The 13620-nt window shown below is 55.3% G+C and overlaps 1 protein-coding gene across 1 annotated transcript; it reads left to right on the top strand.

Moving 5' to 3' along the window:
- Positions 1 to 3073: 3073 nt before the first annotated feature.
- LOC125641156 (platelet-derived growth factor receptor-like protein) lies at positions 3074 to 9451 on the top strand. Its single transcript, XM_048860660.2, has 6 exons — positions 3074 to 3402; positions 4786 to 5131; positions 6295 to 6446; positions 6659 to 6952; positions 7732 to 7871; positions 9064 to 9451. Exons 1-6 carry the CDS (start codon positions 3348 to 3350, stop codon positions 9283 to 9285), a joined length of 1209 nt encoding a protein of 402 aa, XP_048716617.2. The 5' UTR covers positions 3074 to 3347; the 3' UTR covers positions 9286 to 9451.
- The last annotated feature ends 4169 nt before the right edge of the window (positions 9452 to 13620 follow it).

The following is a 13620-nucleotide window of genomic DNA, read 5'->3' as shown; positions in this document are numbered from 1 at the left end:
ACCCCCTGGGCTGCAGCTGTCCATGTGGAGGAAGGGGTGTGCTCTGGGGCAAAGAAAATACAGCCTCTGGCTGCATTCTCTTTACTGGGGAAATTCCCTGGGGCTGGTGGGGAGGACATGGGAGAGAGGAAGGAATGGAGTTGATGGCCATACTTGGCCTTCCCTTCCCATTCCTCTGTGCAGAACATGCACCTGTGAACTCCCTTTGTGTGTGTGGGGAGGGGGGTCGGGGAGGGGGGAGAGGGCATGCAGCTGTGGAAGTACCATGAAGGATGGGGAGAGTCACACATGGCAGGTTCCTTCCATGTTCTCCTTCCCACTAAATTCGAGAACAATTAAATTAAATGGTGGCAAATTCAAAACCAATGAAAGGAAACACTCTTGCACGCAACACATCATTAGATGGTGGAACTCACTGCCACAGGAAGGTCATTGAGGCCAAAATGCACACAGAAGGGATTGGACACTTGTATAGACAACTGGGATGTCTGGAGTTCTAATACTTAATGCTAGCATCAAGTTTGGACAAGACATCAAACCTTATTCTTCAGGGCTAATGCCATGCTCTAACTGCTAGGGATTAGGAGGGTTCTTTTACCTTCCTTTGACACCTCTGGTGCTGGCCTCCATCAGGGACAGGCTACTAGGCTAGATGGTCCTGGATCTGATCCAGGCTGGCGATTCCAATGTGAGGCTCTAAGTAGGGATGATCCAGGATTAAATGTCCTTGCACCAAGCAGGTGCTGTTACACACTGACTCTGTGTGTGTGTGTAAATGGGCTGAGTCCTTACCCTACACTACCAAAACCCCACAAACTTTGTGTGAGGGCCCGAACTCTCCCCTCCTTCTGGCATCTCACCTTTATTGGCTGTCGAAACACCAATCACACAGCTTAAAGCACAGCCACACTATTGCCTCCAAGCTACGCTGTGACTGGTCTACACTGGGAACTCACATCGGCATGGCTACGTCTCTCAGGGTGTGAAAAAGCCACAGAATTCTTCCGGCGACCTGGATTAACTACAGCCGTGGGCAAACCCCGCCCATAGGTGTGGGGAGTGTCTACACTGAAGCGCTCTGGCAGCCCAGTTTCAAGTGTGGACAAGCCGTCAGACCCCTCGTTCCCTCTGCCTGGAGAGCCACGCCCAGGGTGCTGATCATCAGGGTGGGGCTGACGATGAGCCAGATCTGTCACAGTGAGTCAGCGGCAATCAGCATCTCCCTGTAGGCTCCCAACACCTGAGCGTGGGTTGGGGCCACAGACACTCCAGTCACACAATCGGCCATCTCGTCAGAGAGGGAGCACGGCTATCCGCAGCTTGTCCCGGAAGGCTGGTGCTGCACTTTGCAGCCTCTGGACCAGTGCTAGGAGCAGCTGCGTGGCTTCCCGACCTTCACCAGATTACACGTAGGACTGCTCCCTGGAGTGCAGGGGTGGGGGCAAAAAACCCAAGGGGAAAATCTTGGGGAAGCTGCATTTCTGGGCTGTCATGGGCCCAGGCTCTGCAGCTGCTTCACACGCAGAGCTCCCATGAACATCAAGAGCAGGCTTCGGTGTGTGGGGTGGCTACAGAACCCGGCCTGTCTGCCATTGTGCTAATAATGCAGTGACAAACCTTTGCCCTAGGGGGCAATGCTAGGCAGGGCTTACGATTCCAAGTGGGAGGAGACCTCTGGGTGCCATGTGGCCCTCATAGAATCATAGAATATCAGGATTGGAAGGGACCTCAGGAGGTCATCTCGTCCAACCCCCTGCTCAAAGCAGGACCAATCCCCAATTTATGCCACAAATCCCTAAATGGCCCCCTCAAGGATTGAACTCACAACCCTGGGTTTAGCAGGCCAATGCTCAAACCACTGAGCTATCCCTCCCCTCGTGCGTCGTCCCACAGGGAATTAAACTGCTGCTCTCCATGGAAGCTCAGAAACGGGGCTTCTCCAGCAAATATAGGTAAAAAGTCAACACTGAATATTTCCTCTGCCCCCAAGCGGCTCTAACCCTAACCCTAAATCTCCCCTAAACCACAGGGACACTCCACACCAGGTCCTGTCCCCCTTTAAGGCCCCGCAGCCCCCATGTCTAGTTAATATGTGCACCCATCCTCCAGGTTGCGGGGATGGCCTTCGGTGCACAAGTTTGCCCAGCATCCTGCAGAACTGTCCTACCATGGAGAGGCCACATGAATCAGGGCTTAATTTGTAATGGAAGAGTGGCCGGGGCAATGTTCCCTCTAATTTTTGACAGGCCGTGTGTGCAAAAAATGTCTTCTGTGCAAATTTTTGACAGGCCGTGTGCGCAAAACATTTCGTCTGTGCAAATTATTGTGCTTCTGTGCAAATTGTTGTGCGTGTGGTGTTTCGCCGTGTGCGCAGGGTTTAGGATCTGTGTGCACGCGCACGTGCGCACAGCTTAGAGGGGGCAGTGGCCGGGGCTCAAGCCATTGTTTTACATTCATAATGGATGCAGCAAACCCAGCGGTGCTGGGGCTCTGAACTGCCAGACCTAGTCCTGCCACTGTCTCATTGAGTTTCCTTGGGCTAGTCAATTCATCCCCTAGTACCTTGGCTTCCCCTGCTGCACAGTAGGGATGGTGCTTTGAGATCGGAGGATGAACAGGGCTGTGTTGGAGCTAAGTATTCTATTAATCCAGGCTGCTGGCCTGCATTTTGTTGCACTCTGTGACATGATCTTGCACTGAAACATTTACCCTTTAATACTGTGTATCAAAGGTAATAGCTGGAAGGGGAAGCAAACCGCAGGATTCAAGCAAGAAGCTCCCCTTCACCCACACTGTGTTATCACCATCATCGGGGTAGTTGGTACCCAGTGTCTTCCCTCGGGATTTGCACCCCATTGTACTAGGAGTTTGTTCAAACACTGGGGTAGAGCTGGCCCCTTCCCCAAAGGGCTTTGCATCCAACCACTCCACCTGCCCCATGCTCTCCACTGCATAACCAGACCGGGCACAGCCTGGAAATGAAGGAGGTGGGAACTGTTTTCTTTTTAAGCCTGGAGTGTGACTGCTGGAGCCAGGCTTTGAATAGCTCCATTCACCTCCTCTGAAGGAACCTGAATGCCTTCATGGCACGTGGGGGTGAAAGGAATTTTGTTTAACAAGGCAAAGAGTCAAGCCTTTGATTTGCTTTGAAACCTCTCCCCTTCATCTCCTGAGCCCCCCGGACTCTCCGTCCCCTCACGCGCCCCCTCCTCCCTCTCGGAGAGGACGTGAGAGTGTGGAATTGCTGCCGAGCTGGGAACGTTGCAGCTGCTGTAGCCCTCAGCCGCTCGCGCTGCAGCCCCACCTCAGCAGCGCAGCTCCCCGGTTTGTGCCCGGCTTGCCCCAGCATGAACTCCAAGGCCCTGGCTGCCCTGGGCTGCAGCCTTCTCCTCCTCATCTTGGGTAAGTCTTGCTTTTCTGACTCTTTCCCTTCCTCCTACTCATTTCCCAAGCCCATACGATTCCCTCCCTAGCAGGGTGCTCCTTGCATTCCTCAGTGGCCTACACAAGGATGCCTTGTTGGAGGGCAGCATGCTGGAAAGGCATGGCATGAAGACAGTCACTTATTGCCTGCAATACCAGCGGGAACTCAGGGACTGTGGCTGTACTGGGACTTGCTTCTGCCACTTTGGCAAGGCCGTGGTACTGGAGCAACTTTGCCAATGGGCCGCAGCCCCAATTATTTTGGCTTGAGTGTCATCAAGGGAAAGATCCCAGGTTTTGCTGGCTTTATGTCAGCATAAAAAGGAAGCTGGATGAGCTTCCCTTCAGACATGCATCAAGTACAGGAACCATCTCTTCCCTGGCCAGAGAAGGATTCATAGGAGGGCTGTGAGCCAGGCTGATGGCTTGGCAGATTTGGGAGACCCACATTTAAGTTAGGACGCCTGATCTCTTGCTCTCTGCCAGGTGCATCCCAGATGTCCCGTGCTTGGGTGCATGTGGGGATGACAGGTAGGAGGCAAAAGCTACTTGCTACACAAATGCCTCCCAACATCAATGAACAGAGAGCAGGCAAAACAGTGAGTGAACAGAGAGCCCTCTTGTCTGCTCAGCTACCATATTTTCACAGCATCCTCCTCTGCCAATACCCAGAAGCAGCTTAGAGTAGGAAGACAAGTAACCCTACTAGGTAAAGCCTTGTCTTATATGGCACAGGGACCCTGCCAGTCATGTCCTTTGCATGGTGAGTAGGTAAGAATTTCCTTGGTAAATAATGTTACCCTGCAAGAATTGCAGATTTCTGCCCCTTCTGGGGGGATATGACATTTGGGACCAGGTTTCCAGAACTGGTCTCTGATTTTGAACCCGCTATTGATTGTGGCCATTGTATCAGGCACACTCCCATTTTGAATACGCAAACAGCCTTTTGTGGATGTGGATTCAGGGATCCAAGAACCTCGGGCCAGATGCTCGGCTGGTGTAGCTTCATCAGTGTCAGTGAAACGACACTGATTCACGTCGGCTGAGGCGCTGGGCCCCAGCCCAGTCGATGTGTTGTGGTCGACGCGTGCCTCCCCCCATTTTGTGGGCTCAGTTAGCTGCACACACAGAAATGGGGCATCTCATAAGCCGACCCTTAGTGTGTCCATGGACCCTGTGCTGTGGGTTAGGAGGGAGAATAAGCATCCTCGCAGTGCCTGGGTCCTGACCCGCTCCTGTTGCTGAACAGCTTTTGTCATTAAAGATCAATGCAAAAACCTGCAAAGCCATGCTGCGCCCTCTGTCCCTGTGGGCCTGCGCCTGCTGCTGCTCTGCTGTCAAACTCGTCTTCTCTGTCCTCAGCTGAATGTCAGGAGAAGGAACAGCCCCCCAAAGCCACCGAGAAGAAGATCACAAAAGAGCCTAAGCCAAACAAGCTCAAACCTCCCAAAGCAACAGGTCAAAAGCTCCAACAGGCAGCAGCCAAGCCCCGGAAGGCCAAAGTCCGAGTGAAACCCACGGCCCCTCCCAGCCAGGTGCACCAGCCTGCATCCATCCTGACTCGGGTGGTGGCCAGGGGGCGGTTCCAGAAAGTGCCTGACTCCCTGACACTGAGGGCAGGCGACACCCTGGAGCTGCGCTGCAGAGGGCAGGCCGTCAGGTGGAGGTTCCCTGCCTACCTGGAGGACGAGGATGAGGGGCGGCTCAGGTGCGTGTCTGTGATGTGCGACAGGCTCTGGGAGGCTATCCAGGCCCGGGGTGTTTGTCAAGGGCCTGTCATGGATGAGGGGTGAGCAGGGCCTGTGTGGGGTCCATTCCCCCGAGATGCGAAAGGCATCAAATGGCTTCACTAAATTACATGCAGGAGGCCTGGATTTGGAGATCCGGGCAGACCCTTGTTCTGGAAGCCAAGCACGGGAGAGGGCATGCAGCAGACATATTACCTGGGCATGGACAATCGGAGCTCGTTTAACAGGCACAAACACACAGACACCCTCTGCTCGCTCTGTGAGATCCGCCAGGGAGCAAAGCTGGCAGGCGCTCGCCCGCTGTGCTCAGCCAGGCTCAGGGATGTAGAGCCCAAGCTGCACATTCAGCTTGAGCCTGGCTCCTACTTCCATTGCCCGTCCCACCGTTCACGCCCCAGGGCCCTGGGCTGAGGGACATTGCGAGCTACACAGCAGTTGGGAGCATGTTAAGGGAGGGGCTGTGCCATGCACTATCCATCTCTCAGCATCTGGAGCGCACTGGCCAAATCTCCTGTTATTAACCATCTCCGGACTTCACCCCTCTGGGTGGGCAGGTAGGCCAGAGCGGGGGAGCGTGACACTCAGTGCCCATTGGGAATCGTTACCATGACCCTGTCATCACTGTCTGTGCTTGGACACAGGCAACGGGGTCACAGGAAGCCCTTCCCCGGGCCCAGGCCATCACCGTGAGCGTGAAGATAAGTGGGTGTTTTCCTTCCTCACGCAGTGCACAGTCAACCTGTGGAACTCATTGCCAGGAGATGTTGTGAAGGCCAAAGCTATAACAGGGTTCAAAACAGAATTAGATATGTTCATAGAGGATCAGTCCATCAAGAGCTATTAGCCAAGATGGCCCGGGATGCAACCCCATGCTCTGGATGGCCCTAGCCTCTGACTGCCAGAAGCTGGGAGTGGACGACAGGGGACGGATCACTTGATAACTGCCTTGTTCTGTTCATTCCCCCTGAAGACCCTGGCTTTGGCCATTATCAGAGACAGGATACTGGGTGACACAGACCATTGGTCTGACCCAGCCTGGCCGTTCTTATGTTCTAATGTTTGATGCAGAGGCCCAGGGTGACTCTCCTGGAGTCTGAGCGGGGCCCTCTCCCCTCTGTTTCAGAATCAAGCACTTTGAGAGGCACAGCCAGCTGCTGGTGGTGAACTCCATGGCGGCAGACACGGGCGAGTACAGCTGCTGGTCCTTCCAGTGCCGGGACAGCGAGTGCCAGGACGGAGAGGACAGGACGGGCAAGGCTTTCATCTTCTTCACAGGTCAGGCTTCTGAGCTTAGACTGGTTTGGGGCAGGCAGGGGCCTTGAGCCAGAGAGCATCAGCATCTGCTCTCATTATCCAGCGGACAGGGAAGCCCTGGGTGAGGCCTATGCGGGCTAAGGCATGCTACACAGGAGGCCGGTGCAGGGGGAGAGCCGGGAAGTGTCTCCCTGCCTCCAGTGTGTCACCCCACTGCCCTCCTCTCTCCCCAGACCCCCAGGAGCTGTTTGTGCCAACAGAGGATTACTACGAAGTGGTCCAGCTGCGCACGAACCACCCCACACTCCTACCATGCCAGGTGACCAGCCCTCTGGCCAAGGTGACGCTGCACCGTGAATTCCCCCCCGAGGAGGTGGCCGTGGACGGGATCGACATCTCATATGACATGAAGAGGGGGTTCGTGATCCACCGCCCGCGGCCCTCGTATGCAGGGTCGCTCTTCTGCATGGCCAGCCTGGATGGCATGCGGCAGATATCCACCAAGTACATGCTGATCTACATCAACTGTGAGTGACCGCTGCCTGGCAGGGATGGGAGATCCAGCTGCCAGAGCTGGTTCAGCAGACCCTAACCTATGTGTTCCTTTGGTTTCGAGACCTCCACCTGCCAGCTTGCTGACATTCGCTGCCTCTACCCGAGCCAGTTCCATCGCTGTCAGCTCAGGAACTGTGCTAGCTAGCCAGAAATGCTCCGTGACACTAGCAGTGGGGGCAGGAACGGGGACACAGAATTCCACCCATCTTCCTTAGACCGAGCGGGAGGAATTAGCCCATGAGGCTGTGTATCGTTACCCTCTCCTCACTGTCACTGGCTTTTCTGGGCACAGCTGCCCTCATACAGATCTACTCATGCAGAGCAGTCCCTCTGCCGGCTGTGCTATCAGGGCACGTTAACTGAGTGCCCCTTGTCACCTGCACCAGTCTGTAATTATCGAGGACCATACACACGCTGGCGTACCATTTGTCAGCCGGCCACATGTACACATGCCATCCAGCACAAGGAGATGGTAGGTTGCTACATAGACCGAGGTCTCTAAGCAGAAGCAGTGACCCTATTAGGTGGAGATACCTGTTAGCAGGCCTGTCCCTCCCTTAACCCAGCCCTAAAGCCCAGAAGGGTTGGCAGGGAGGTGATGGGGCTGATGGACTCTCAGCGCTACAGCTCCCTGAACTGCCATTGGTTGACTAGCCCATCTCCTAGGATCAGGAAGGGAAAGTGGCTAATCCATGGTACTTTGCCGCCCTTCCTTATCCTGCTTCTCACCACTTCACTCTTTCCCTCGCAGACCCTTCCTCTGCTCCCAAACCCATGGTCAGCACCTCAGCCAGCATGGTGAGGACTGGAGAAAACTTCAACGTGACATGCACGGTTTTTGGAGAACCAGAAGTCGCAGTCGATTTCACCTGGGAGTATCCAGGGCAGCAGGTAGGGAAGCGAGGTGGCTGGGTGGGAAGGGTGTTGTTAGCCTGACCATACTGTAATACCGAAAGGCTCCAACCAAGATCAGGGTCCCATTGCACCAGGCACTGTACCTACAAAGAGTAAGAGGCAGTCCCGGCCCCGCAAGGCTTACAGTCTAGACAGAGAAAGTGTGTGTGTGTGGGGGGAAATAAAGGCCAGAGAGGGAGAATGAGTTGCCCCAGGTCACACAGGAGGTCAGAGCCAGAAACAGAACTGAGGTCTCCTCACTCGCAGACCATGGTGCCTCCCCAGCTGGAAGGGCACAGGGAGAAGCATGGGGCTTGTGCTGCGCACAACTTTCCTTCTTCTCTGCAGCTGACCAGAGGCATTTTCCCCACAGAAAACAGGACAAAGGGCTGATGTGACCTTTGCCCTAGCACGGTTCACTCAGCACACCAGGGCCAGCGAAACAGAGCTGAACAGGACATGGGCTGGGGCCTGCAGAATGATGGACGGTGCCAGTGAAACCAATGACTGTGGGCAGGGGGTTGGGGGAAGGGGTAGGAATGGGGGGGATGGAAGTTGGGCTTCATCGGACATGCACACGGCGCCCTACTCTTAGTCTCACAGAGGGCGCTGTATGCTCCCCAGAGGCAGCTTTGGAGCACGTACCAGCCTGGCCGCTGTCCTCACCATGACCATCCTTCCCTCACACCACTGGCCCATGCCAGCTCCCAGGGAGGGTGTGGCACAGAGGGGCGCGACGTGCTTCATTCTGGCTGCTCAGTTGGCATAACACACGTCCATGCAGGCTCAGCTGGTGGCCGGCCTGTTGTTGAGCTGGAAGCGGGTGGAGTCCAGAGCTCGCACGACAGCCCAGGGCTGGTGCTGCAGGGTAACACGAAGTGTGTGTGTAGGGGGTAGTTGGCGGGGCCGCCATGCAGACCAGGGGTGAAGCTGAGGTCCCTTCTGCCCATCTCTGGTGACACTTCGGGGGGAGATACAAAGACCTCCGTAGTGCTCCGTGCATGGAACAGGGGGTTGGCTAATATGCCCCCTCTTTCTGCAGCAGTGACCGGGGCTAGGCGTGAGGGGCTGTTGAGCATCGGATGAGCCCTCCAGCCCTGCATTTACCAGCCCCTAGCTCTGGAGGTTCTGCAGGATGCCTAGGAAGGGAGAGGAGATCTCCAACCCCCATTCCTTGCTTGCTTTTCAGATTGGCAGGCCCCCCTACATCCGCGAACGCACCGACCTGGCGCGCCGAGGCGGGCAGGTGCAGCAGGAGTCCGAGAGCATCCTCTATGTGGATGAGGCACGCGCCATAGACGAGGGGCTTTACACCTGCAGCGCCACGAACCTACAGGGCACCACCACCGTCTCCACCCGTGTCCGGGTACTCCCAGCCACCCTGTCCCCAAAGGGGGCCCAGTCTGGATAGCCAAGCCATGCTTCAGACAAGGAGATCACCTATGGCAATGCATAGAAGTAATAAAAGGACCGGAGATCTCTTGGTGACACAGGGACCAAACTTGCTTCCATTCTCCCTCCTCCCCTTCATGTGATTTATTTACTCATTAAACTGACCAGTTTCTTCAAAGAGGAAAGACTGTGTTTTGTCCTCAGGGTGTACTGGTGGGAGGAGAGAGGCTGCTCCAGGTGAGTCTGGGTCAACCCTGAACAAGCAGAGCCTTTCAAGAAGATCCGAGATGGGAAGCCAGTCCCTCTGTGCCACAGAGCCTTGCTGCCAACGTGCCCCAGAGCCCTAGAGAGTCACATTGCCTGCTGGCAGGTTCCCTCACTGCTTCTGCTCTTGAGTTCTTAACACAACACTATGGGGAGCTGGGCCCAGGGTAGCAGAACCACGTCAGCTGGGTCACAGCTGCTGGGAAAGAAAGTAGATCTGGGCAAAGCTCTCTGAGGCGAAGAGAGAGATGGGTGGTCTAAGCTGTTACGGTCCAATCCAGAGGGGGGTCTGAACTTCTGCCAGGTTCAGGGCCACCTGGGTCTGGGATTCTTCCCAGGGCTCATTGGACATAGTGGGATCAACAGCAATGTTCAGAACTGTGGGCCCAACCTATCCCAAAGTTCAGGGCTGGTTGGATCCAGGATTTTGGGTCAGGCCCAGCTCTAGTTCAGGCCAGCAGATGATCATATCATTTTAGTCACCCATGTACCGTGCGTGATCACTTTTGTGCGTGGGTGTGCAGCGTATGGGAGCCTGCGCGGGCATATGCAGAGCAGTCCCTTGGGTATGGCAAATCGGGGCGACCGCTCCGGGCCCTGCGCTTTGGGGGGCCCCACACTTCAGAATGCATGTGTCTTGCGGGGAGTGCTAGGCCAGTCTGGGGGTGGGGTGGGGCTAGGGGTGCCTTGTATTTCTTTGACTTGCTTGACATCGCGGGGCTCGGGCTCAGGCTCCAGCAGCAGCAACTGCAACCCCTCCCCCCCACATGGCTCCTGGTGTTGCCCTCCGCCGCACTGGCCGCCAGCATCCTAGCACCGCCAGAACACGCCAGCGCCAGGCTCACCCTATCCATTGCCCTTCCATTCTTTCCCGGGACCCCCCAGCACAGGGGGGCCCCTTGCCCCTAGCACAGTTGCCACCCTGTGACTCTCCATCATCCCTCACCCCCCACCACTAGGGTCCCCTCCCCACACCAGATTTCACCTGTATAAAAAATGTTATGGGGGCCCCATACAGGCTGATTTGTCCTGGGCCCCACAATCTTCTAGGGACGGCCCTGTGCATATGTGTAGGCTCATGAGGGCATGCAGAGTATGTGTGCGTGTGTGTGTCTGCCTATTCAGCTGTACATATGTTTGTGCATGCATTTATGTATGCTCGCCTACACATCTGTATAGGCACATGCCTCCATGTGCATGTACACCCCTGTGCATGCATGTATATGTGCAGTGCATGCGGGTACTCACACAGGAGCATGCTTTCCCATGTGCAGTCCTGAACAGGGACCATCGTATGTATTTTCTAGCAGCCATAAACTTTAATTCTAACATGGCACCAGTCACGCTGCCCTCCCTCGTGGAACCATTTCACGGGGACAGCCCAAGGGGGGACAGCCATGATATAGAAATACACCCTATCTTATTGCCTACATCTGTTTTTAACACCCAGTAGGTGTTACTGGGTGTTAAAAACAGTTCTTACACTAAGGATTGTACCTCCGGGAGGTGACAAATACCCCCTTATATATCAGGCCAGAGAAATGTATCATAGAAGATTAGGGTTGGAGAAACCTCAGAGGTCATCCAGTCCAACCCCCTGCTCAAAGCAGGACCAACCCCAACTAAATCATCCCAGCCAGGGCTTTGTCAAGCCTGACCTTAAAAGCCTCTAAGGATGGAGATTCCACCACCTCCCTAGGTAACCCATTCCAGTGCTTCATCACCCTCCTAGTGAAATAATGTTTCCTAATATCCAACCTAGACCTCCCCCACTGCAACTTGAGACCACTGCTCCTCGTTCTGTCATCTGCCACCCCTGAGAATGACTGATGGCTGGAGGCCTCGTCTCCCCCTACCTCCCCTGACTCCTTCCTGACCGAGCAGGCTGAAAAGATATTAGCAAAATACCAATGAGGGAGAGAGCGAGTGAGCTGTGCAGAGCACCCCGCAGCCTAATTGGTCCCAGGCATTGGGGAGAGCTGGAGGCATGACAGAACGGCTGGCCAGACTCCAGAGATCCTCTTGGTCAGAGACCAGCAGAGGCAGCCTCTGTGAAGGTTTGCTCTTCCAGCCAGCTCTCCTGTGGATGGGGTCACTCATGTTGCCCCGAGGCATGTGAGTGCTGCTGTCCTGAGGGTCAGTGCTGGATGCCCAGCAGAGTCTTTCCATGGCTGTGACAGCCGCAACAGCAGGACTCAAGCTGCCTTTCCGCCCCTGCCCAAACTTTCCTGTCTCCTGGCCCACAAGGAGCTGAGACTTCTCTCTGTGGAAGCTGTTTCCTTTTAAAATGAGTTTAGTGACAATTGCCTGATTGACAGCTCTGGGGAGCCACGTTCTCAGGGTCTCTGCGGAACGGGGGTAGGTTCTTGTGGTTAGCACAATGGCATAGGACTCAGGAGATCAGGATTTGGTTCCCAACTCTGCCACTGATGCCCTTGGCAAAGTCATGGAGGGCCAGGTTTTCCAAAGAGCTCAGCTCCCTATTCTATCTCGGGGGTTCGTTCTGCCCATCCCCATGTGCTCTCAGTTCCTTCCATGTACAATCAGTGGCAACAGAAAGGCTCGCATGAACTTCTTGGCATCTCTGTCAACTGCTTGCAGGAAGGATTTTTTAAAAACAAGGGTTAATTTCTCTCTATAGTGGGGTTTATTTAGGCTGCTTCATTTCAGGGTTTACTTTGATTGGGGAATAAGGGGTGTCTTTTAGGTGGGTCGATAAGGGGCAGAGTTTCTAAAGTGCTCAGCAGCCAGAAGCTCCCATTGCAACACCGGTGGCCAGGTTTTCAAGCTGTCAGCACCCCATGGACTCCCAACCTGCTGCGTTCTTTCGAACATCCTTAGCCTCAGTGCTGCAGTTCCCCATCTGTATAATGGGGATAAAACTGTAGTCCCCCTCCCACCTGGGATAATTTCACCAGTGCTCGAGGGGCTAACATACTGTCATGATGGGGGCCAGATCTGTAGCTAGAAAACAATGGGTGCGAACTCTCGCCGCCCCCCCCCACCCCCCCACCCACCCACCCACACTGAGCTGCCTGTGTGTCTCTGTCCTAACAGGGAGGGGCAGGAGATGGGTAAGACGGTAGTTCAGTCAGTCTTTGGCTTCTCTGCCAAGACCGCTGACAAGGAAAGCAAATTGTGCTTCCTATGGAGATCTGTGTGCTAGCCACAGACTTGACACTCAACAGCTCCTTTCTGCGGGGAGGTGGCCCTCGGGGCCATCCAAGCCCACCCAGCATGCTGGCGGAGGGTGGGAATTTCTGCAGTACTAAGTGCATTAGGAACACGAGTCCACACTGACCTCTGCTCCAGGGAGAATCCCACCCAGGATCCCTTCCCCTCCCATCTGAATGTGAGCGCTAGAAAAACTTCAGCCAGCTCCAATGGGATCTCTGGGGCAGCTAAAGAGAAAAACACAGGCCAGCCCTGAAACACCCTCTGCTTCCAAAGGGCCCATGCTTGCACTGCATACATTGTAGCGTAGGGCAAGGCACAGGTGACTCACAGCAGGAATCTGAGCTCTGTTCTCATACAGGGAAGGGCTTCTCACCGACCGCACTTATACACAACACCGGAAAGGGACCCTTGTAGCCAGTCTCCCCGTATCGTAAGGTCTTGGTAGCTGGCGTCTTCCCCTCTCTCCCAGTTTCAGGGAGGGTGCAGGCTGGGTTCTGCAGCTTCTCCTCTGTTCTGGGATGAGGGTTTAACGGCCTCCCTCCCAAACACAGGGCAGGTTCTCTGCACCCCATCTGTGGTGGGGCAGCTAGTTATAACCCTCCCAGCAGTCAAGAAAAGGCTAAAGAACTCCTGTGGTCACAATCAGCCCCAACCGGCCGCACCTGTGCGGCTTGTCAGCCCTGGGGCTGGGCCCTCCTGAGACCCAGCCCAGCTCGAGCTCCGGGACCAGGGCCCTGGCTCACATGCTGAGGAGCAGCTTGGGAGCGCCGCCAACCTGAGGGGAGAAGATGGGCCGGTTTGTTTCTTTTGTTGAAAAGCCTTGGCCTTTAGCCACGCGGAGGGTGGGGGGCCAGCGTTTCGTCCGGAGCCGGAGAGACCGCTTCCCTCCTTTGTGTGCGGGAGGGGCCAGGGG

This window comes from Caretta caretta, chromosome 8 (genome assembly GCF_965140235.1).
Source record: "Caretta caretta isolate rCarCar2 chromosome 8, rCarCar1.hap1, whole genome shotgun sequence".
Taxonomy (NCBI): Eukaryota; Metazoa; Chordata; order Testudines; family Cheloniidae; genus Caretta; species Caretta caretta.
Note: the sequence above shows the minus strand (reverse complement) of the source record. Positions and strands in the feature narration are given on the sequence as shown.